General features: G+C 42.7%; 1 protein-coding gene across 2 annotated transcripts in view; it reads left to right on the top strand.

Moving 5' to 3' along the window:
* The window catches only part of LOC126106517 (1,5-anhydro-D-fructose reductase-like), a 151,663-nt gene that overhangs the window by 73,359 nt on the left and 52,167 nt on the right, over positions 1 to 26,137 (top strand). The window contains exon 1 of one of the 2 annotated variants that reach the window (XM_049912844.1): positions 14,797 to 14,933. The exons of the other annotated variant lie outside the window; for it this stretch is intronic. Within the exon in view, the coding sequence (XP_049768801.1) occupies positions 14,859 to 14,933 (75 nt within the window). The 5' untranslated portion in view covers positions 14,797 to 14,858. Of the gene's footprint in view, positions 1 to 14,796; positions 14,934 to 26,137 lie in introns of those variants that run through there. 2 annotated transcript variants of the gene reach the window in all.

Below are 26,137 nucleotides of genomic sequence, written 5' to 3'. Positions count from 1 at the left end.
TTTTCGTCTCCCTTCACTACCTGAATCATTTCTTTTATCTCATCATACATTTCATCAATTTCTTCGTCATCTGCAGAGCTAGTTGGCATATAAACTTGTACTACTGTAGTAGGCGTGGGCTTCGTGTCTATCTTGGCCACAATAATGCGTTCACTGTGCTGTTTGTAGTAGCTTACCCGTACACCTATTTTTTTATTCATTATTAAACCTACTCCTGCATTACCCCTATTTGATTTTGTATTTATAACCCTGTATTCACCTGACCAGAAGTCTTGTTCCTCCTGCCACCGAACTTCACTAATTCCCACTATATCTAAATTTAACCTATCCATTTCCCTTTTTAAATTTTCTAATCTACCTGCCAGGTTAAGGAATCTGACATTCCATGCTCCGATCCGTAGAATGCCAGTTTTATTTTTCCTGATAACTTCGTCCTCTTGAGTAGTCCCTGCCCGGAGATCCGAATGGGGGACTATTTTACCTCCGGAATATTTTACCCAAGAGGACGCCATCATCATTTAGTCATACAGTAAAGCTGCATGCCCTCGGGAAAAATTATGGCTGTAGTTTCCCCTTGCTTTCAGCCGTTCGCAGTACCAGAACAGCAAGGCCATTTTGGTTAGTGTTACAAGGCCAGATCAGTCAATCATCCAGACTGTTGCCCCTGCAACTACTGAAAAGGCTGCTGGCCTCTTCAGGAACCACACGTTTGTCTGGCCTCTCAACAGATACCCCTCCGTTGTGGTTGCACCTACGGTACGGCTATCTGTATCATTGAGGCACGCAAGCGTCCCCACCAACGGTACCTAGGTAACATAAAAGACTTCTATTCCTTACACTTGTGCAAAGTACACTGCGTGCCCACCATGTTGCGAAAAACAGTGCGCCCACTCGAGGGTTAAAGGTGAGGAAGTCTCTTGCAAAGAGATTTGTCTCAAGTAGCTTTATACAGAAGTGGTATGTGGATGATAAGCAGTTGATACAAGAAGAGAACAGAAGCTTTTGAAATGTGACACTACAGTAGAAGGCTGAAGATTAGATGTGTGCATCGAACATCTAATGAGGACGTACTGAAGAAAATGGGCATAAAGATATTTGTGACACAACTTGACTAAAAGAAGTGATCAGTTGACAGGACACATCCTGAGTCTCATCAACTTTGTGAGGGAAGTGCGGTAAGTCAGAATTGTAGAGGGAGACTGAGGAATCATTACAATAAGCATGCTCAAGTCAGTATACGCTGCAGTTGTTAACGTAGAGACACCTGCATCAAACCAGTGTGCAGACTGAAGACTGCAGCAGTGACACCCACTTCAGACGCTAGGTTGTTGTCGTGCATCGTACACAGATGTGCCAAAACGTTATGACCACTGCTACCTGGTCGTGCTGAGTGTATGTGATATGGTAAGATAAGAACTGGAGCACAGACAAATGGGGAATCATTCTAAGCATGGGGGGGGGGGGGGGGGGGGGGGGGGGGGGGTAAGTGGTGCAAATTCAGAAATCCACCAAATTAAGTGTTTGATGAAAGCCAGATTGTTGTGGCCCAGTGCCCGAGAGTAAACCTCTCGGAAACGGCCCAGATGGTCAGCTGTTTGCACACTACTGTCATGAGAATCTGTGGGAAGTGGTTGAACAATGCTGAAACCACAAGTAAGTGATAAGAACATAGAGCTCAGAGGATTGTCCACTCTAAATCAAGACAGGCAGCAGTCTGTGGCAGATGTGATGAGAGAGTTCACTGCTGGTGCAGACACGAGTGTTTCTGAGCACACTGCTCAGTGCACAACGTTGAACACGGTGTTCTGCAGAGGACCCCTACGTGTTCCCATGTTGAGCCAACAACATCATCATTTATGATTTCAGTGGGCACGGGATCATCAAAATTGGCCCACAGATTAATGAAATCATGTTGCCCAGTCAGATGAGTCCCATTTATTGTTAAACCAGTTCGACGGTCATGTCCGTGTGAAAAGCTGCTCGAAACATGCAGTGCGCTGTGCGCCAGAGACACGGGCCCGTGGGAGCACTACTGTGTTATCGGGGACATTCACCTGAGCTTCTGAGGAACTCACAATAGTAATTGAAGGCATCGTGACAGCTGTGGACTGTGTGAACATTATTAGGGACCAGTTGTAATCCCTTGTGCTTGATGTCTTCCTGAACAGTGATAGCATGGGCTTTTAAATAGCTGATCATAATGTTTTGGCTCATCAGTGTATGAGAATTGAACTGTCATCCATGTAGGTGCTCTGGGTTCTGAGAGTACCCGAGTACAGTATTCCCTTAAAACTGCATACTTAACGTGTTGTATGAATGTGTTCTGTAACTTGCAGGTGTTCAACTTTGAGCTGTCCCCAGAAGACATGGACATGCTATAGCACCTGGATAAGGGACCAGCAGGGCGACAGGTCCGAGGCCTCTTTCCTGGGTAAGTCCTAAGTTCAGTTTATACAAATCACACTATTTTCTGAAACTTAAAATTTTAATTTGTTAAAATTTCCCGCTGATTCATTGTCGCCATATAGAACTGGGTGTACTGCTGGTGGCCTGCATCTTCCCAACATTATATTTTGAGGTCATACCTTGATGTCATTATCAGTGTTTCATGAGACTGATCACTTTGGTGGCTGGGTCCCATATTTATGCGCATGCTTGGTGTTTACTGTGCTGTCCAGACTCACTGTGGCTGTTTCTTTCAGTGGTATCCTCCTCAAGATATTCCATATTCCAACCGCACATGTTGTGGTTGTCTTCCATGGTGGCAGCCATCCAGTGGCATTCTGTATTAGGTCAACACCCAGCAGGCACATTTCTAGCACTACCCTGGATCTGTAGACATTTCTTGTGCCGTTTGTGACCACAGCAGCTTTCTCTCATGGCAATACCACCCTCCTGGTGTTCTGAATTCAGTACACGCCTGTGTGATTTGATTCCTGCATCGTCAGGCTACTGCTGGAGTTGCATATTATGTCTGCACACACCGCAGTAATTTCGTGTGGTGGTAGCTGCTGTCAAGTGTTCCGTATTATGTGTGCTCCCAAGTTGTGCAGTGCATGAGGTTTCAGGTCATTGAAGTTGTTTCATATCTTTTCGGTGACCGCTGTGGCTGTCCCTCAAGGAGATAGTTTCCACCTGGTGCTCTTTATGATGTCTGATACTGTTAATTATGCCCCCAGTCATCTGAGGTTCATTACCGGACCAGGTAACTTTTTCCATGTTCCTGTAGTAGTTCCAAAGCTGGATTCTGTGCCATACTGAGCTGATATCCAGCTTCCCAGTTCATTAGGTTCTCCACCATCCTGATTTCAGTAGATTCACTGATGATACTATCTCAGGATCTGTGGGTTTGACCCAGGATCTTGGTTTTGTCATACTTTATGGTGCGTTAAAGTTCCAGGCATTCTTCTATTGCTGATTTAATGGCCTTGGTGTTCCTTCCATATTTTGTTCACTCTTCTGGTGCTTCCACTGATTTAAGACATACTGTGTTCACATTGCAGACAGAATGGGAAACGCCTCGAGATGGACACAACCACAAGAAACAGCCACATTGGGCATAGACAGCATAGTGATTTCAGGCACCACCCAGCCATAAATATGGGGCCTGTCCAGCAAAGCAACCAATCTCAGGAAACACATGATGACGACACTGAGTTACGACATCAAAATATTGTGTTGAGAAGACGTGGGCCACCAGCAATATACCTAGTTCTATAAAATGACACTTAAAATTTTGGTTATTAGTTAAATTAAATTCCGAACAGGTTATTCTTTCTGCTTGAAGTATACAAACAGTTTGGCATACTGGCAATAGTATCACAGTACATATACTCCCCTGTGAAGTCTGTTCTCAACAGGCAATCACAAGTAGAACATAACAAAGACATTCTCAAATATAATACTAGATGGAGAAATGACTCACACTATCCATCACTCCCTCTCTGGGAGACATCACCTTGTAGAAGCACTGTCTGTACATGCAGAGAGGCTTGTGTGTTTGTAAGAAGCTGAGGTTTATACTTGGGTATCACAACTATTGCCATGGTTTCCCATTTTGGATGAGCCTCAGGAGATGAACTAGATGAAAGAGTCCCACAATGCCCCTCCCCTCAGTCACTACCATATTTGCTTCCACAGCATTCCACTTTTCCCTAGATAACAAACTGAAGATGTGATGCAGTCCTTACTGAGAGTGTGTGGCATGTGGGAAGATGTATCATTAATGGAACCTCAAGGATACCAGGTGACCACCCTGTATAATTTGCCTTGCACTGTATGGGATTCTGTGGTGTTGAATAAATAAATCCCCAATTCTCATAGGATGGTAATGGATAACATGAAAAAAAATTAACTAAAGATGAGACCTCATACATCCAGACCTATGGAAGCTTTTTCTGCAAATGTCCGCAAATGGATTGGGCAACAGACCATTCCAAGAAGTGGAAACGGTCACTGAGAATTTGGACCAGGTCTAGTCAAATCCTTGTTTGGGGTTCAGAGGAGGAAACTCCTCAAAGGACAAACAGGAAAGGAAGGTAAAGTATGGCATCCTAAACATAAATGGAGGAAATTAAAAGGTCTTGAAACTAGGATTTCCTAAAAAAGACTTCCTCAGAGTGGAGGAGGTAATCATATGGGGAACAAGTGAACAAGGGAGTAGTCTGATACTCTCATTTCTCAGGATAAATGGATCCAGAAAAAGCCAAGGCAAAAAGTAAGGAAACACTCCTATAATAATGCAGTCTCGTTTTCAGGAGGGTGGTAATCTATCAGGGACATTTGATTGTCAGCATCACCTCACAGCAGATGGAGCTTTTACAGATGGATCTCTCTGGGACAGTTGGTGGCGACACAAGTCCAGGACCCAAATTCAGGTCAGTCTATTTGGACAAAGGTGCTCTTTTCTTGGATGGTGAGATGATGGAAACAATGGATTGGCCATGCCTAAGGTTATGCCTAAGACATCCCCGTGATTGAGGGTATGAGTTTCTGGTAAAGACAGCAGCTGAGTTCTTCAGGACCGCAAAGGTATCAATTTGGGTAGCAAACCTTCTTAAGGATACTCCTCCTAGCACTCTGTTTGAGAAAGTACTGGTATAGAATCAAAAGATCTCGACAAGGACTCAGGGTAATCATCTGCTACATTTTCGTAACACACAACAAAAACACAACTTTACTGATGGTGCTCTCAAAAATCACCTGGTGACTATATGGTGCTGAAACTTGGACTGAGCATCTGGAAGGGATGAACATAGTGGTCTACACATCTGAACAACAGCATTGCCAGATTATTCACACTGTTGTCAGTCTCATTACTTTTCTCACACATCTCATATACAGCCGGAATAACCTGCCATATACACAGTGTGTCATAATAGCAAGAACCAACACATGTGAAAGTTTGTGTTAGTAGAAACCACATCACCCACTGCCCATTATTGAAGGATGTGGTAAATGCTTCATGTGGCAACTGCACATGTTGCTGCTCATGTAAGACTACATCTGAAGCCCCAATATTATTTGAGATGCATTTAAAATGGCTAGATAAGAAGTAATGAGAACCATTATTTTTCATAAAAAATGACTTTACTGAAAGAAGTACTTATAGTTGCACACCTTAAATATAATCACCTCCATTATTTATGTCCAGAAGGCATCATATACCATCTGTGCATCTGTTTCTGTTGATGTCCCATATTGACCCCCCTGTGGCACAGATAATGTCATAGCAGTGGTTCTTTCACTTTGGCAAAGAAATTGTAATCACAGGGACTCACGTTGTGTGAGTGCTGTGGATGTTCCAGTCTTTCCCATCACCAGTAGCACAAGAGGTCCTGGATGGCAGCAGTGATGTGGCATCCTGCATTGTCATGTTGAATGATGAGGTGCTGTTACACAAAATGCTGTCTCTTTCCCCTGAGCATTGGACTGAGGTGGTGTTGCAGGAACGTACAGTAGTAAGCAGCATCTACTATCACCCTTGGTGGTAAAGCGTGATGCAGTATTACCCTGTCAGTGTCGTATACTACAATGAACATCACCTTCACAGGTCCTCGGACATATTGTGGGGTATCGGACGTGCTACAATTTTGCGGTATCCCAGGATGTTGTGCAGAACGTGGAGCACAGTTTTTGGCATATCTGACTTCTGCTGTCAACTCTTGCACAGTCCAATGGTGATCAGTGTCCAACAAGGATGTGAGGAGTTGAACTGTATTGTCCTCCATGCGGGATCATTCTGTGCGCAGGTGATCCTTCACAGCATCTGTGCCTAATCTGAACACTTTAACCCATTGTGCGATTGTGCTCATCGCATGCTTCATGCGGTCTCTGGAAACATTCTTGTGTACTTTGACCTTGTTCAGTTATGTTTTGAACCGAGAATGTTGCTCTATCTTTGTAAACACGATGTTAGGGTAGTTGCACTATTGCTATGACATTCAGCAATCTACACACTGCAGTAAATTGACAGAGTACTGTATCTGCACACTGTACAAATTCATTTCATAGGCTCTTATTGTGTCAACACAGATTGCAGCTCACTGACTTGCTGGTTTGATATTACAGCAGTCTTACCACTACTTTGTATCCAAACCTCTTATGAAATGAGACCTGTAGGTTGCCCTCTCACACCACGTGTCCTCAGGCCTCTGGATTTTTTTGTCTGTGGCCATCTCAAAAGTGAAGTGCACAACATTCCTGTTGATATGGTCAGAGAACTACACACCCTTCCCAAGCTTTATGAGATGACACTTCCCGAGTAGAGATGTACACTGATTACTCAGGATGTCCTACCTTCTCTTCATTAATAAAAACATTTCATCTAGTTTTTTGTGTTTTATGTTCTTCGATCTCAAATTACAGAATGGCAAACCATCCAGAATACCCATACAGTGAGCGATACTAGTTCTGAGAGAAGAGGATGATGGACACACGTGCATGGACATCTCTCTTCTGCAGATTTTAGACTTGCCTGAGGAGAAGCATGCAGGAAGGAAAATGGCTGTGGATAACTAATTGTAATAGTTGTAACTAGAAATGAAAAAGAACTGACACTGTTTTTGTATCAATAAAGAAACAGTAGTGAATAGTCCTATTCCTGAATTTCCTCAGAACCTCACCTTGTCAATTCAGGCTCAAGCAGCAGTTTCATCTAGGAACATGTCTATCAAAATGCAGGTACATACAGAAAATTGCTCTATTAGACAATTTAGTTCTAGTCCTCATCATAAAACAAGTGACAGTCTGTAAATTATGACAAAGTACTAAAATGACAACTGAGTATATCACATTACAGAGTGTTTAAGAAATATGCATCTCGTTTTACAAGACTGTATTTTGTCTGTGAATCCAGTTACAAAGTTGAGGTAGATTTTTACTTCTTCATCATTTATAAAATGACCAGGAAGCATATCCTTTTAATTTTTTTCATTTATTCATGGTAGGCAAACTGCAACTTGTTACATCCACTGCTCTTCACAACAACTCACCAGTTCTCCTATTGCTGCTGATATGATCACAGTCACAGTCACATATAAAACGTCTTGACAATGCATTCAATTTTAGGAATTGTTGCAATTTGTGTTATACATAAACTACAGTGAAAGAAGACTAACACAAATAATGTGACATCAAGGTCACTAGAAAACAAAAACATATCTGAAATAAATTAGTTTGAAACTATGTGCAAAGTTTGTTGAAAGTTGGTAATTACACTTGTTCTCAAATACTGGATGAATATAGTGTGGGTAATTTCCAGTCTGTGAGTTATGCTGCCTCGAGACATATACACAGTTCCTAACTCTCATATTTGACATATTGTGTTAAACCTTCAGTGTAAGACTGTATCTGTTAATGAGTAGACTGTGACAGCATTTTAAAGTTTTACATTCAGTCAGTAACAATACTGAAAATCAGCCTCTTGTTGCACATGACAACCTGCAACTGTGAGTGGGTGACCGTTTTATTTGTTTGGTAATATAGGCAACACCTGCTTGTTTGTCACATGGATGCAGCTGCCACTGTTAGGTAAGAGACCTATGGGAAACAGAATATGAATAGCGGTATGCGGAATAAACTGTCCCCACTGATATCTGCACATACATATATTTTGACAATTGACCATCCATGTGCACAAAATATAAGGTATAAGAATAGACTGAATTAACGTGGCGGCTTGGATGAGTGACCTGAGTCCCAAAGATTAATGTTGTCTATGGTAGATATGACCCACTGACGCCACACAGCCCCCCCCCCCCCCTCCCCCCATAGTACAGAGTAGTGCATGTGAGTCTTGAGGGAAGACTATGCGGGCATCGACACTGTTGGTGGTCATACGAGCTGGTAGATGCATGACCGGGACCTCCATCCCGACTGGGGTGGGATGCGGAGGCGGAGCGATGGGAGGCATGTCCATCTCGAAGTCGTTGAGCCAGCGAGGACAGACAATGTGGCAGCCAGCCCGAGAGCAGGCGGGTTGAATGGCGGATGGCGGGGTGTAAGTGTGGCAAGCCCAGATGCTAATCAGCTGTCTGGTGGCACGCACTCATGAGGGAGGGTGAGGCTACGCACAACACTGGTGTTTAACTGGTCATTGGGTGGGGGGACTGTGGTGTCTGTGAGCAGAATGAGAACTTGGTCATCGAGAGTGACAATCGAAATGTCGTCCACACAGTGTGGGGGCATGTTGCAGAGCAGGTTGACTATGGGAGAGGGTGGAACCAGCTCACGGGGTAGAGGGTGACTGTTTGAGAAACCAGTGAAAGGTGACAGGGAAGTGTCGGGTGAACGCCCCACCAGAGGACTTTAAAGGGGCCGAGATAAGTTGGTTGCAGAGGTTGTCGGACCGAATTGTCTCTCAGTGTTACTTGGAAGCAAATGTTGAGGGTGGCTGGCACGTAAGTGTCTGGCGGGGAGTGGCTGATAGGTGGGTGCAGTCAGGCATGTTTGAAGTGAATGAGCATGTGACTTATGAAATCTGGGGAGGGGGGGAAGTCTTCAGGTACTTGAGGCTGAATGAGTTCCCCTGGTAGGACGGGGTTCTCCTCGAAAACAAATTCTGAGAAAGATCTCTGTAAGTTGGGCTTGAAAGTTGAATGCAGGCTGAGCAGTACCCATGGAAGTGCTTCGGACCAGAGGCAGTCGTGGCACCTGAGTGCCGTTTTTAGAGTGCGGTGCCACCATTCCACTAACATGTTTCTTTGTGGTTGGTAGGCTGTGGTGTGAATTTTCTTTGTGCTTACAGACGTTACATAAAATGGTGAACAGGAAAGACTTAAACTGCCAACCCTGGTCGGTGGTGATGGTGGTCGGACAACCAATCCTAGCAATCCGTGAGGAGATAACACCCTTGGCCACGGTCTCGGCAGTGTTGTTAGGTAAGGGGACTGCCTCTACCCAGTGGGATGTGCGGATAGTTGTGGATAGAATGTATCTGTGGCCCTCCTATGGTGGAAGAGGACCGATAAGATCAATATGTACATGACGAAATTGTCCTGGAGGGATTTCGAACTTGCCCAGTGGTAGGGTGGTGTGGCGGCTGATTTTGTTGCGTTGGCAGGGTATGCAGCTGCGTGCCCAGGTCTGACAGTCCCATTTTATACTGTTCCAATTGAAATGTTTGGCGACAAGCCGTTTAATGGTGCGGACGCCAGGGTGAGCGAGGTTATGCAGTGCATCGAAGGCCTGCCGGCACAGGGGGTGCGGGAGCAACTGGTGTAAGGTACCAGTAGAAGAGTCACACCACACCTCATCCACAACGCTGGGGAATTTAGCTTTAGTAAACACAAGGGATCCATGAGGACAGCTTGAGATTCCTTGTTGGAGGCTTGTAGGGCGGTCAGGTTGGATCAGTCAGTGATGAGTGAAATAGCATTGATCTGTGAAAAAAATCTGTGGCGATGTCGTCTGTGCCTTTGATGTAGTGAACGTCAGTTGTGAATTGGGAGACCAGATCAAAGTGATGGAAACGCTGAGGGGGTGGGTCTTCGGGGAGGTTGCAGAAAGCGTCTGCGAGTAGATTGTGATTCGTGAGGATGAAGTACGAGCAACCCTCCACTTCGGGGAAGAAGTGTTTAACAGCCTCATAGACCACAAGGAGTTCTCTATCGAAAGTGGAGTATTTCTTCTCAGCTGTTGAGAGTTTTTTAGAGAAGAAATGAAGAGAGGAAACCACGTCTGCCTTGTGTTACTGTAGTACTGCTCCCCCTTCGATGTCACTGGCGTCCGTTGTGATGAACAACTCAGCCAAGGGGTTGGGGTGGGCGAGTGTCATTGCCTGAGCTAAAGAAGTCTTTAATGCATAGAAAACCTCCAGCATAGGTGCAGTCCAGCAAACGGGTTTGAGTCCTGAAGTCTGTTTACCCGACTGTGAGTCTGTCAGTGGGACCTGCACAGTGGCGGCAGAAGGCAGGTGATGACAGTAGCAATTTATTGTGCCCAGGAAACGTCGAAGTTCTATGTAAGTAGCTGGGGAGTGGCAGTGAAGTGATGGCGTGCATGCGAGATTTGGGAGGCTGTATTCCATCGGTGGAGATGGCATAACCCAATAAAGTGACGGAAGGCTGACACAACTGGAATTTTTCTTTGTTGGCCTCGATGCTGTTGGAGTTCAAGGTCTGGAGGACCATGGATGAATGATTTGCATGTTCCTCAGCTGACTTGCTGAAATGAGTGTGTCATCCAGATATGCGAAGCAAAACTCGAACTGTCGTAAGATGGAGTCAATGAAACGCTGCCATGTTTGTTTTGTGGCGGCGTTCGTAGCGACAAACACTTCGCTGTAGAAACGGCTTACGAAGTCACCACCACACTTTTAATAGCGGGCCGACCGGTCCGCTGGAACAGTGAACAGAAAGATGAAAACCCAACACTCTGATTAAATAAAAGTCGGTACTTATCTTTATTAACGAAGATACAGAAACGCAGTAGTGAACTCCGTGTCTACAGAAATCTGTCTAGTTCGAGTCGGAGCGGCTAGGTCAGCGTCGGCTGACGACAAACAACAACTCAGCTGCGATGAACACACAACTGACTAGCAAGTACACAAATCGGTGGTGAGTATCCAACTGAGTGGCGAATACAGAACTGTCCTAGCGGTCGCGACTCCAGCGCTTAAGAAGCCAGAAGCCAGCGGTGGCGCGCGCAGACTTGCGGCCATTTCCTGTATCGCTGGTGCTGCTTATGCGGACGGCGTCCGGACTTTGATGCTGCCAACCTTTTGGCAGCGGGCTTGGTTGGCATTACTGGCTAGGATATAACACTTTGCGCCACGTTTTTTAGGCCGAATGGCACGAAGTTGTATTTGAACAAACCAAGCAGTGGGATAATAGCTGTTTTAGGGATGTCATCCAGCACTACGTGAATCTGGTGGAGGCACGTTTCCAGTCAATAACACTGAAGATTGTAGCACCCTATAACACATGAGTGAAATCATTTATGTTAGGCACGGGGTAATTGTCCGTGACAGTATGAGTGTTTAAACGTCTGTAGTCACCACACATTCGGAAAGAACTGTCATGTTTGAGGATGAGATGGATCGGTGAAGACCGGTTGCTGTCTGACGGTTGCAGGATACCTGCCTCCAAAAGTTCATTAATTTGCTGCCAGGCAAACCTTGTATCTAACAGGAGGGTTGGCAGTGGTAACTATATTGTGTGTTGTTCTGTCAATGAAGGAAGAAACTGAGAACTGCACACAAGACTGATCAATCTCCTGACATGTTGTTTTTGGATGGGTAGGGCGTGATGAGGTGTAGCCGTTAGTGCGAGTGGGAAAAGGCGGTACGAAAGTCACATGCCTAGTATGTGAGTGCAGCTTGCGCTTGTTTGGAGAGGGCAGTGTGGGGCAGGTAGGAATGTGGGGCGACTGTCTGCTGTCAACCTTGCACTCGGTACCCGACGCGGGCGAGAGTAGTGTTGGCGTAGCGCGTGGAACAGCGATAACCACCGAGTCACGTGGCTCGTGTGTGAGAGAGGGGGGATGTTTATCAACATGCAGGGCAGCTACCCGTGCAGTGAGCGTGGTCATATCGCGTGCACGAGTGTTATCAGAAGCACTGCCTGACACGTATGGCAGTGAACGTGGCAAGCGCTTCGGGGATGCGGAGTCTACCAGAGGCGAATCATCACATGCAGTTAATCGTTTTTGGACTAACCTGATGAGTGTCTGAGCTGGTATCTGCTGGAGAAACACGATTAGGTGACGGGACTGTGGACTGCAGTTTCAGCAGTGAGGTACGAGCCACGACGAGCTCGTTGTAAGTGTGTGCTATTCGTTGTTTCAGCTCGTCGTTTTCCCGGTGGAGTTGTGCCGCCGAGCCGTATTCTGACAGGAGGTTAGTGACGCATGTCACAATGTCGCCCGCAAGGGTGTACCAACTCACATGTTGTGAGAGAAACAGAACGTGGAACATAAGTGTGGGAGTGCAGTATCTGTGTGTTAGTGGGATGGTGTAGCACTGAGCCCTGAACTACATTCAAAGAGAGTTTGTAATGGGAAAAAAAAAAAATCCATACCAAGAATTGGTTCATCTATGTCGGCAATGTGGAAAGTCCACAGAAAACACAGAGAAGGAGATAGGTGCACCGTAACTTTGACAGAGCCTGAGGTTTGTAACGTTGATGTGTTGACAACTCGTAGAAGTGACTTCATCGGTGAAAAGTCGGTGGGAGTCATCGATGTAGGTATGATAGACACAGCAGCACCAGTGTTGACTAGGAAAATGAGCCGTGATGAAATGTCAGTCACGCACAAACGACTCCTCGGCCGGGTGGACGAGTGGATGGAGTGCAATGTATGAGAACTCCTGTGAGGTTCCCCACAGGACTTGGTGTCTTTTAGGTCCTGCGGTTGGTGCTTGGGTGCCGACAAGGTAATCGGTGCTTTTGGCATTATCGCCGAAAATCTTGTGGTACCAGCAATATGGATGAGCCGGATGCGGTGGTGGGGGTGACTGCAGCAGTGGAGGAGGCTCATCTTCATTGATATGTTCCGGCATGTACAATGGCACGTATCGTGCGTGGGCGATCCTGGAGCGCTCAGACAGTGGAGAAAGCGAGCGGATACTACCAGGCGATGTAGAAAGTGGAGTGAGCCCCGCCTCTGCCAGCAGACAGCCAGTAAGGAGGAGCAGTTGTGCCAACTAGCAGTGAGTGGTGAGCTGGTTGGTGTTGTTGTAGCAATGAATACAGTTGAGAGCCGATTGACTCGAAGGAGTCACAAACCGTGATACAGGGTTGTCTTCCTATAAAGGCAGCAGCTTCGGCAGATGACCTGGGGAGGGGACGAAAGTGGCTTCGGTGTCCCGTGTAAAACCGACTGGTCTGTGGCAGGAGCGGCCGTACAGCAGCCTGGGGCACAGTAGGTGTGGGTGTGTTACTGGCAAGAACGTCCATGGCAGCAGAGGGTTGCATTGTCCTGGACATGTCACGAAAACACGACACAGCTGGCACGGTTGGTACCATAGGAATGAGCAGTTGCGCAATATGTGTAGGGGTCCCGTAAACTGGACTGTAGGTTAAAGGTATTGATTTGAATTGGCCCACCTTGGAAATAACATGGAAGGCCGGCACAGCAGACACAGGCAAAGCTGTGGGAGAGGCAAGCGGCTGAGCGGTCAGAACTGGAGCCCCTTTCGAGTGTGTGTGTGTGTGTGTGTGTGGGGGGGGGGGGGGGGGGGGGGGGGGGGGGGTGGTAACTCATGTGACAAAAGTGTGAGTTCTCCATGCATGTTGAAAACATGCCCTGTGGGGTCATTGGAACTTGCGGAAGATCACTGTGGTGTGGTAAGATGACCCTGGAAGGCGAAACGCCAAAAGATGTACTCAAACCCATGTGATCGAAAAGTTGAGCAACAGGTCTGGGGGGTGAGCAAGGAGAATTTTGCACATGAAAATGTCCATTGTTAGTCTGGTCGGGGGGGTTTGCACAAATGGCGGCATTGCACATAGCATGACAGTAACTGTTGCTGCGGCCCACTGAGAGTCAGTGTATGTGTGGGAATGTAGATTGCTTTGAACATTATACAGTCGATTGGTAGGTACACAGTTCTGAATATTATCCACTTTACACTTCACATGTTGGTGAGCACAGTCCGGCGACACAAAACCAGAGTCCTTTGTTTGAGTTAACGGTGTAGCACTCGACCAATGTAAAACAACAAAATTTGAGGTTAATGTGGTTGGAGATCATGAATCACTATGGAGTAATGGAGAGCCGGCCGTTGGTGAAGGATTGAAGGGGCCCAGCAGTCATAGTTGGGCTTCCAAATCTTCAAATAAAGTGTTGGGTGAGGGGGCCATGGTGGCGTGCCCATAACCTGTTGATTTACAACACCTACCGCAGAAGTCACGGAAGACTTAAAACTTTGGGGGCACCAGTATGGGAAACAGGATACGAATAACAGAATGGGGAATAAATTGTCCCCACTAATATCTGCACATACATATATTTCAACAATTATCATACACGTGCACACAGTACAAAGTATAAGAACAGACTGAATTAACATGGCGGCTCGGATGAGCGACCTGAGTCCCAAAGATTAATGTTGTCTATGGTTGATATGACCAGTTGACGCCACAGACCAATGATGTTACTTAAGTAGCAGAGTTGTGATAAGTTATCAACCTACATTCATATTCTGTTAAGATATGGGTGAATGGCCACTTCATTTTAATGGCAGATGCTATCTGATAGCAGTTATCTCACTGTTTATGTAGTGTCATAAAGGACGAGCAACAGATAAGGTAATTATACAGATAACTGCTGTAAGTACTGAGAAATTGAGTTCTGCAGCACAGTCTGCAGACAGTACACAAGTATTACTCACTACCTGCTAAATCTGGAACAGCAAGATGACTGGCAAGATGGAATACTTAACTTTCTTCAATGGACACAAAATGCCCATTCTAGGGCTTGGAACAGCACATGTATGTTAGATTTGGTTACATGTCTACAACTGGATCCCCATATTCTCATGCCCTCTTCATTATTTACTGTAAAGTCTCTCAACCTGTCATTAGTGGGAATACAGACAAGATTTGTATTCATTTATTAACCAGTCTTATGTTGTATTGCATATTAACCAGTCTTATGTTGTATTACAATTGATTTATGTTGTATTAGTGACATTTATTGCATGATTTCATACATGCCTTGTTGTTATGATTGTACAGATCCATCTACTTTTATCTGTTTCCAGTAGTGTCTGACGTAACTCTTCAATTTTTTTCATTTTTTTATATAACTGAGCAATACCTATCAAACAACAGAAAATTAGGGATGGAATGAGAACAATATGAAAAGGGTCGACTGCTATCCCCTTTTCTATATAATGAGTATTTGCTTCTTCATATTTACTGAACTTCCTTGCAGTTCTTCTCCATACCACATATTGGAGAGGAAATGTGCAGGGTAAAACATTTTGGGGTTTAAATACTAGCTGCTTTGGCTGACATTCATAAGGTACAGCAGGCCGAATTTAATTTACAACTTACGCTACTGTGTGTTGTGCTCTGTTCACGTTAATGTGTTGTCTGCATGGAGAATTGAAAATGTTATATGCCCAACTTGCTTGTGTTTGTTGTTATTGTTAACATTTACTGCTAACAATCTGTTTGCTTCTGTTGTTCTTTAAGTTCATGAGTATACATTTATTTGTATTAAGTAATACACTTTCAGAACCTGGAACAACTTCTTCCAGACTTGTTCCTTTAATTAAATATTGGCGCCATCAATAGATAGGATGGCTTTGTTTTAGATGTAACCAGGAAGGTTATTAATGTAGACTGAGCAAAGCAGTGGTCCTATCACACATGCCTGTGGCATACCACGTATGATCTTCCTCATGTATGTTTGTATGTTTGTTGCTACTCTCATCTAATATTCCTACTTTCTGATAGCTGTCTTTGATATATGATTTTGTCATTTTGAGTACACGTTACAGAATATGACAGTCATTGATTCTTCCCTATCCAGCGCTTTCAAAGTCCACAAATTCTTGTGTTGCTGAAGTGGTGGATTTATTCTTCTCAGATCCACACTGAATTCTGGACAGTATATTGCGCATTTCAAAGAATTTTATTAACATTTTATATAGTGTACAGAGATTTATGACATGAGTGGTAAAATTCTGACATGCTGCAGTTTTCACCTTCCTTGTAATCAATCTTTAAGCATAGTGATAACAGCCAAGCATTTCTTAAAGTGCCATGAAACAGCTCTCTGCTGTGGACTTATTAATCATATTAGTAAGTAGCTCAGCAATAAATTCAATGACAGTTTGATTGAAATATCTGATGTGCTGTAATAATGATGGCTCATAGTTTTGTATTTTAGTTGCATACTACTCTCTGTCCATGCACAAAATCATTCTCCTATTGCTTTCTCAGAGTTACGTTATTTTTTTTTATTATGTTTTTGTTCCTTTTTCATTATTTTTCTAACTGCCATGAGTAATGTAATGTCAACTAAAATCGGATATTTTTTCCATTACCATAGTAGCACAGGTTTGCAGCATTAGTGGACTCTTAACATAGTAAGTTCTGCTGATCTCTTCACACCAAATGTGACTCTTCTCTACTGGTATAAAAATAGGTATTGTATGAAAGCAGACAGAGGTAATATTATGTAAACCATCTTCTTCTTCTTCCTCCTTTTTTCTTTAAAAAAAAAGAAAGAAAAGAGAGAAGAGAGAAAAAGAAAGAAAGGGAAATCAGCCTTGATTGCAATAAAGATGGATTTTTTAATCCTTATTTAGTTGCCATTGATCATTTTGTGTGAAATACTGTAGACTTTGTTATTTTTTAGATAGACAACAGTAATGCAGTCAAATTAAACGGTGCAGCAACAACCATAAATATGAAAATCAACATTATTTATTTATTCAATTGAGAAACAAATACAATACATGGTAATTGCCATTAAAAGCTAACAAAAGAAAGAATTATCAAGTTACACTGCTGTTTAGCAAAATCTTGCAACTCCAGTTGTGCTCGGAGTCACAGGCAGGTCTTCTTCTGTGCACAGTCGAGAATGCAGTAGGTGTTTCATGGTATGTGCTTCTCTGCAATCGTAGTTGATGTTTATACACAGGGAAGTGCCTTTTCTGGAGGTTACTCCGGATCTTCCAACTCCAGAATGGGAATGAATGAGTGACCTCCACACGATTCAGTTCTGTTCGTGCCAAGATGAGAGGGTTTCTGACATGGATAGGCCAGATAGAATTAGTCTTATGTTGGGAAATCAGCCACTGTTTTCTTGCTGTAGCTGCTGCTGTTTGCTAGACTGAAGTGGTTGCAAGGAAACTCCTCCTGAACCTCAACCTTGGGGCTACTGGAATGTGCCCGTGTAATGGATGGTTTGATGATACCAATTTGTTCTCTACACACTGTGAGCTACTACACATGCTTGTGAGCTGGTAGAGTTTTACAAGCGGCACAGGTTTCGAACAACAACCTGTAATTGGCCTACACATTTCATTTAATTCCTTATAAACTAAGTTTGCATGGGTAGATTTTTACCAGGCTGGACACACATACTCTGCTGCACTGTAACCAGTCGTTAGTGCTTTCATTCTCAGGGTTCGTGATCGAGATCTCCCCTTGCTACCAATGATTGTGTGAAGGGTATTATTTCTGGCTTTCATCTTCATTCTCATACTCTTACAATACTTCTTGTTCATCAGAGTATGATCAGAGTGACTCGCAGACATTTTGGTTGAAGTGTATATACTAACTGTATCTGTTACCACGTGGTTATAAGTTTACAATGTGCATGATTGTGCTTAAGATGAAACACACACAGTTGGATTTTATGTGAGTTTGGGCAAAGTTGGTTTTTAGAATAATAGAAACTCAATTTTTTTAGTGCATCTGTCAGTTTGGATCCATCATCTTCAAATGATTTCCCTTAACTCACTAACTCAAGAGCATCAGCATAAAAGAAACTCATGTTCACTGAAAGTGGTTTGTCATTGGTACTGATATTAAATGACATTGGTGGGAGAACCCTTCCTCGTGGTAAACCATATACTTGACCTCTCCGTCAACTATGTAGACCTTTGAAGTCTGCATAAAATTCCCTGTTTTGGAGTAAACTTTGAATAGGTTTGGTGAAATCACAATCTTTCATTTGGTAGCTGGTTTAAAATTTCAGGTACTGAACTGAACAGAAGCAATTCAGTGATCTACATGGTTAATGAAATCAACATTATCCATATCATAGAATTCTTTTACAAGCATAATTTGTTTTCTGCCAGCTTGTTACATTATTTTGTTTTGAAATTTCTAAATAGCATGTATCAGAAAGAGAGAGTAGGTAATTTTATTAGAAATTTTGAGGGCATTCACTTTTGGGAAGCTTGCTATTCTTGCAGCCTGTGCCTTGGAGTGTGAGTGCTTGTCTCATTTTTGTTGTTGTGTTTGAGAATTGCTTCTCTGACAACAAATTCTTTAACGTGGAGTGTTTTCATGGTGAATTTGTAACCCCATGTATGATCTCTACCCTGATGCCTGTACGTCAACTTACCTCATAATTAATTCCCAGTCACCGTTCCCAGAGTTAATTACTTTCCTGCTATGCAGTGCCACGGAAGTACGGAAGTATGCCCTTGGAATTTGTCACCTTGTTGTGATGCGCAAGTGCTGAAAGAGAGCTCCAGTCTCTCCAAGCTACTGAATGAAGTGAACAGCTTTGCAGTAAGATGTTTTTCATACATGCTTCAATTACAGTGAGAGCTGAATGATCTCTTTTACTTCGTAGCTCGTGACATTTTATAATTTACACATGAACTGATTTGATGTTAGCAATCGAATGAATGACAGTTCTTTATGATCATTTACATTCTTGTGTATGCTCCTTTACTCCTTGGCCTCCAAGGCACCACCAAGCTAAGCTGTTACACCTAAAGAACAAGTGCTGGTATAGTCTCTGTCCTAGTGTGCTGTCCGTTGTCCTATGTACTTCCACGTCCAGAAATGGAAGTGCACCATTCTTCTCTACCTCAGGCGTGAACTGTACAGGGCTATTACAAATGATTGAAGCGATTTCATAAATTCACTGTAGCTCCATTCATTGACATATGGTCACGACACACTACAGATACGTAGAAAAACTCATAAAGTTTTGTTCGGCTGAAGCTGCACTTCAGGTTTCTGCCACCAGAGCGCTTGAGAGCGCAGTGAGACAAAATGGTGACAGGAGCCAAGAAAGCGTATGTCGTGCATGAAATGTACTCACATCAGTCAGTCATAACAGTGCAACGACACTTCAGGACAAAGTTCAACAAAGATCCACCAACTGCTAACTCCATTCGGCGATGGTATGCGCAGTTTAAAGCTTCTGGATGCCTCTGTAAGGGGAAATCAACGGGTTGGCCTGCAGTGAGCGAAGAAACGGTTGAACGCGTGCGGGCAAGTTTCACGCGTAGCCCGCAGAAGTCGACGAATAAAGCAAGCAGGGAGCTAAATGTACCACAGCCGATGGTTTGGAAAATCTTACGGAAAAGGCTAAAACAGAAGCCTTACCATTTACAATTGCTACAAGTCCTGACACCCGATGACAAAGTCAAATGCTTTGAATTTTCGGCGCGGTTGCAACAGCTCATGGAAGAGGATGCATTCAGTGCGAAACTTGTTTTCAGTGATGAAGCAACATTTTTTCTTAATGGTGAAGTGAACAGACACAATGTGCAAATCTGGGCGGTAGAGAATCCTCACGCATTCGTGCAGCAAATTCTCAATTCACCAAAAGTTAACGTGTTTTGTGCAATCTCACGGTTTAAAGTTTACGGCCCCTTTTTCTTCTGCGAAAAAAACGTTACAGGACACGTGTATCTGGACATGCTGGAAAATTGGCTCATGCCACAACTGGAGACCGACAGCGCTGACTTCATCTTTCAACAGGATGGTGTTCCACCGCACTTCCATCATGATGTTCGGCATTTCTTAAACAGGAGATTGGAAAACCGATGGATCGGTCGTGGTGGAGATCATGATCCGCAATTCATGTCATGGCCTCCACGCTCTCCCGACTTAACCCCTTGCGATATCTTTCTGTGGGGTTATGTGAAAGATTCAGTGTTTAAACCTCCTCTACCAAAAAACGTGCCAGAACTGCGAGCTCGCATCAACGATGCTTTCGAACTCATTGATGGGGACATGCTGCGCCGAGTGTGGGAGGAACTGGATTATCGGCTTGATGTCTGCCGAATCACTAAAGGGGCACATATTAAATATTTGTGAATGCTTAAAAAAACTTTTTGAGTTTTTGTATGTGTGTGCAAAGCATTGTGAAAATATCTCAAATAATAAAGTTATTTTAGAGCTGTGAAATCGCTTCAATCATTTGTAATAACCCTGTATTTTCCTGTGCATTTTATTCAAAAATTCATGAAACCTCTGTATAGCTGTTTCACTGTGAGATCATATGGCTAATGTATCATCCATTTATCTGAACCAGCATTGTGGATGTAAGGAACATAAGCAAAGTGCCATTACTTCAAAGACCTCCATGAATATGCCTGCTGCTAATAGAGACCAGGAAGACCCCATTGCTATACCATCTGTCTGCTCATAGTATTTTCCTTGCCATTTGAAGTGTGTTGAAGACAATACATGTAAGCACAAATACTGCCTAGCGATGCAGTGCTAGTTTTTTTTTTTATTGATACTGTGTACCAATACGGAAAATTCATTGGGGTCCAGTTGAATAACAAATTAAAATGGAGTGTACATGTGATTGAATTAAATCACAAAGCTTACTTCAGACTGATCTGCCATGAGAGGCATTTCTCAGTGTGCTGACCAAAAGGCAAGAGTGTTGCTTACTTTAACTCCCTGTTCATTTGTGGCATTATATTCTGAGGCAGTGCACCTAAAGGAAACAAAGTATTTGTTTAGCAGAACTGATCGGTATGAATATTGTGTAAAGTATATAACTGCAGATATTGTAGAACCCTTTTTGAGGATCTGTAAACTGTTACAATCAATTTCCAATACATATTCTCCTTAATGGTTTCTGTTTCTGATAATAAAAATCAATTTAGACTGATCCATGATATATACAACCACAACTGAGACATGAGAGTAATTTTCAAGTAGACTTTGCCTCCTCATCCAGGGTTCAGAGTGAAGTTGTGTTCTCTGGTGGCAAGATATTCAGTAAGCTCCCATGTAACATAAATTACAAAACTGGGAATCTATACCAATTCAAAATGCAATTAATAACATGCCTCATTTGTCACTATTTGTACAAATTATTTGAGTCTCTAAGATTCATCTATATCTACATTGATACTTCACAAGCCACCTAATGGTATGTGACAGAGGGTACTTCTGGTAGCACTATCTGATCTCTCTCCCTCATTCCACTCGCGAATGGCGAGTGAGAAGAATGATTGTCGGTTAGCTCTAACCCCTCAAATTTTCTTTTCATGGTCATTTTTTGAAGGAGTAATGTGTTGTCTGACTCTTCCTGGCAAATACTGGAAATTTCACTAGTAAACCTGTCCATCACACACAATGCCTGTCTCTTAATGACTGCCACTGGATTTTATTGAGCATTTCAGTAATGCTCTTGCACCAACTAAATGATCCTGTGATGAAATGTACTGCATCTCTCTCTGTCATTTCCATTAATTCTACATGGTACTGGTCCCAGACTGATAAGCAATATTTGAGAATTGGTCAAAAAAGTGTCTCGTAAGCCACCCGTTTAGCGGATGAATTACATTTCCGTAAGATTCTTCCAGTGAATCTTAGGCTCACATCTGCTTTTGCTGCTAGATGTTTTATGTGGTCATTCGACATAAGGTTGCTGCAGATAGATACTTCTAGATATTTTACATTAGTAACTGTTTCCAGCAGTTTGTCATCATTAGTGTAATCGTACAGAAATGAGACTGAAAGTAACATCACAAGCTAAAAGCTTTTTAACAAGCAGTAATGTACTATAAATAAGACTCAGTATTTATAGACATAAAAATACTTTATGTGAAAAAAAAGAAAAAAGTTAATGAAGTAAATATTAAGCTACTGATAGCAGATAAACAGCAACTTGTAATAAGACTGAGGTAGCAGCATTGTTTCTCCAAAACAGCAACTTTCTTACTTATCTCTCCAATTAAATCTAGATATATAAACACAAACTACATTAACTAGAAAAATTATAGTTTATTGTTAATTTAGTGTAGAGTGAGTTTGTACAATTTGCTTGCTCTTCGTTAATGTGTATCTTAACTTGTTCAAGATCCCTGAAGGCCCTTCTGTTGATCACATCTGCAGAATGCAACGAATCGATGGAATGAAATGGTGGTATGACGTTATTGGTTGCCACCTGTTGCTAGTCTTTCTATTTGACAACAGGTTGATGACTTGCATGTTTATGAGGATGAACAAATGAAATAATTTATCTTGTTGCCATAAAAGGTAATAGCAAGTTCATCAATCCTCTGTTGACTATTAGGAACAAGGAAGGCCAAGCGTAGGTCATCCGGGTAATTATGAATATTTTCCTAGTTGGCATAAAAAAACTCCAATGTAGACATTAGCTGTAAACAAATACTTTTATTCAGAACGTTACATTACCTTTCCTCTTACAAAAAGTCATATACACTTTTTCTTACAATAAATGTTACATATTTAACTTCACTCTGTACATTATCGTTCCTCTCGGGTACATCACCAGCAATCTGTAGTCCAATATAAAATGGATTTGTACCTTGAAACAACCTATTTTTAACTTTACATTCGTTTTCAAGATCTGTCCAAGACTTGACTTTCATTATATCTGCACTTTGTTTCGGCTTAGAATACATTACAAACTTGAACCTATTCCTTCTAGTATACTTACGCCAAGGTACACCAGACGCTTGTACACAAGTTATCAAAAGAGAAACAGTATTGGCATTGTAAATGTTCTAATGAATTTTGTTTGTATTTAAGGTGGTTATTATTACCACGTTTGTATTATTTGTTGAACATTTCAGGATGGCGTACAACCTGGGTTCCGCTGTGGGATTCAGAAGAACAGTCTATGAAGCCCTTACCAATAATCACCAACAAACCCAAGATTATGAACATAACACTGTTAATTCTTCGCCGCAACATGGGACAAGTGACAACCTTCACAATCTGAATTTGATGCGGATGGGAGGTGGTGTTGTCGCGCATGCCAAAGTACCTACTCGGAACTACAGGGGCATCCGCTTTGAACACAATTCCCTTGTGAATATGGCTATCGTAACCGCCAAATCCAAATTCGAAACAAAACAGCAAATACACGTGCTGCTATTAGACAACACCTTCTCTACTAGAGTTGACTTGCCAATATTTGTATCGCCAAATCATAATCATTAATAATAACAAGGCCTTTCGGTCCATGGGGGTTCGTAAGAAACAATTATATTTATTTGGCAATACTAATATTGGGAAGTCAACTCTAATAGAGAAGGTGTTGTCTAAAAAGTTCGTTCAGGGCTGGAATTTATATTTGGCAGTATCAATGGTGTTTTTAATGTTCAAAGCTGTAGAAGCAGGAAGTCTGCTTTAATGTAAATAACTAAGCATGACTCCATACCATTGTCTAATTGCAATGACTCTTCATTGTCATTTAATGTTAGTTTGCATAGATGTGCTGAGCAAACTACAAGGTTTGATTACACTGATCCGTTTCTTGTTAATAATTTCTAACAGGTATTCGTTAGTATATACACTGACTTGCCCATATTCTTGAAATACACTTTTCAGTTACGTGTTAAAAGCTTGAATAATGATCTTTTGCAGTTCAGACCATTATGAAACATGCAGGAAGTGTGCCAGTAATGTTCTGGAATGTACCAACTGGGATGTGGAGCTTTGCAACTCTAGTGCCGTGCAATAGGTTTCTTGGTTGAGGTAGTCCCACAGATTCTTGATTGAGTTTAAGTCCAGGAAGTTTGGCATCCAGGGGAGTATGGTAAACTCATCCTGGTATTCTTCAAACCACACATGCGTACTGTGAGCTGTGTGACAGGTTGCACTGGGCTGCTGGTAGATGCCATCGTGCTGAGGAAAAACAAACTGCATGTAGGGGTGGACGTGGTTCCCTAGGATAGATGCATACTTGTGTTGACCTGTTGTGCCTTCCAGAATGTTGAGACCACCCAGGAAATGCCATGAAAACTTTTCTAGATCATAATACTCCCTCCTCCAACCTTCCCCCTTCTGATGATTGTTGCAGGGTGTTTGCTTTCAGATGTTTTATGCTGTACATGCCAATGCCTGTGTGTCTGATGGATCATAAAATGTGATTCATCTGAAAAGGTCAATTGTCGCAACTCAGTGGATGTTCAGCTGTGGTATGGGCATACAAATTCCAGCCTTTGTAGCCAATTAACAGCAGACAGCACGGGTGCACAAATCAGGTGTCTGCTGCAGTGGCCCATATGCAGCAACATTCGCCAAATGCTTCATGATGAGACTCTGTTGGTAACCCTTTAGTTCACCTGGACAGTCAGCTGCTTGACAGTTGGATGTCTGTTCACCCAAAGACATCTCTCCAGCTGTTGTTCACCTCTGTCATCTATGGCCTGTGGTACACCACAGTTGACCCAGCACTGGGTTTGGATAATACCTTTTTGTCATGTGTGGTATACTTTAACCATGGTGGCACATGAACAGTTTAAAAACTTAGCAGTTTATGAAATGCTCCCACTCTCAGCCGCGGTTCTAGGCACTACAGTCTGGAACCGCACAACCGCTACGGTTGCAGGTTCGAATCCTGCCTCGGGTGTGGATTTGTGTGATGTTCTTAGGTTAGCTAGGTTTAAGTAGTTCTAAGTTCTAGGGGACTGATGACCTCAGAAGTTAAGTCCCATAGTGCTCAGAGTCATTTGAACCAACCACTCTCAGCCCAAAACCGATTGATCATGTCCTTTTGTGACATGAGATAAATTGTTCTATTTCTGCATTATGACAATGATTTCACTGTTTTCCCCAATTGCCAGACATGCTTTATATACTCTCCATTGATAGTGGTGTAGCAGGTTATTGCATGTTGACTCGAATATATTCCTAGAATCATTATTTGAAGCCAGCTCTTGAAACTTTGTTAACAGACTTTCTCAGAATAATTTATGTTTATCCTCAAGAGTCTTCCAGTTCAATTCCCCAGCATCTCTGTAATACTCTCCCACAGATTAAACAAACCTGTACCATTCATGCTACCCTTCCCCGTGTACTTTCAATGTTCCCTGTTAGTCCTATGTGGTAAGGGTCCCACACACTTAAGTACTGGAAATGTATCAAAGCTCTGAGATACAAAAAATGGGAATGTATTTGATCCAAGCAAGAAATAAAACCGCTCCAAATACCTGTTCCATTCAGTTACTTTTATACCATCAAGTGCTTCTTAAGTTTGAGATTTGACTGCAAACATGTGCTTTTATAATGACTGCCTTTGTCCTGAATTAGGGTATCTGTTTGCAAAATATTCATACAATTTGGTGCTTAAAAGTCAGTTCATTGTGAAGACAGTATCAAATAGCGAAAAATCCTGGATTTTACAGTGCAGCTGGAGAAAAGAAAACAGAACTGTTACTAGTCGTATAGCAAATAAGAATTTACCCTTTACATACTGTCAGAAGTAATGAAATTCAATAGCTGCAAGGTGAAGATAAAAAATTCTCAGGTCAGTGAAAGAATTATGGTTCACCATAGCTTTGTAATCGGTGTTTTCACTAATTGCTTTGAAAGGTATGAAAGTATTTAAAAAACTGTTGGTTTGTTCAGCAATAAAGATATAGCTCATGTGATGAAGTGATTCTCATCTCATCTGGAAACAAAGTTTTAACAAAAGAAATGACTTTGGAGGAATCAATATTGGATCTGTCAGCTGTAGAAAAGTAAAATAGGTAGAAACAGTAATAGGTAAGGGAATTCAGACACCATAAATACCAGGATGCTCATTACAGGATGGTGAGTGCAATGCGATGGGTCACTTATTACTGACTCTCCAGCACTCGTGGAACCCAAAGAGATCAATCTACATCTACAAGTACGTGATTACTCTGCTATTCACAATAAAGTGCCTGGCAGAGGGTTCAATGAACCACCTTCAAGCTGTCTCTCTACCGTCCACTCTCGAATGGTGCGCA

This window comes from Schistocerca cancellata, chromosome 10 (assembly GCF_023864275.1).
Source record: "Schistocerca cancellata isolate TAMUIC-IGC-003103 chromosome 10, iqSchCanc2.1, whole genome shotgun sequence".
NCBI classification, from domain to species: Eukaryota; Metazoa; Arthropoda; class Insecta; order Orthoptera; family Acrididae; genus Schistocerca; species Schistocerca cancellata.
Note: the sequence above shows the minus strand (reverse complement) of the source record. Positions and strands in the feature narration are given on the sequence as shown.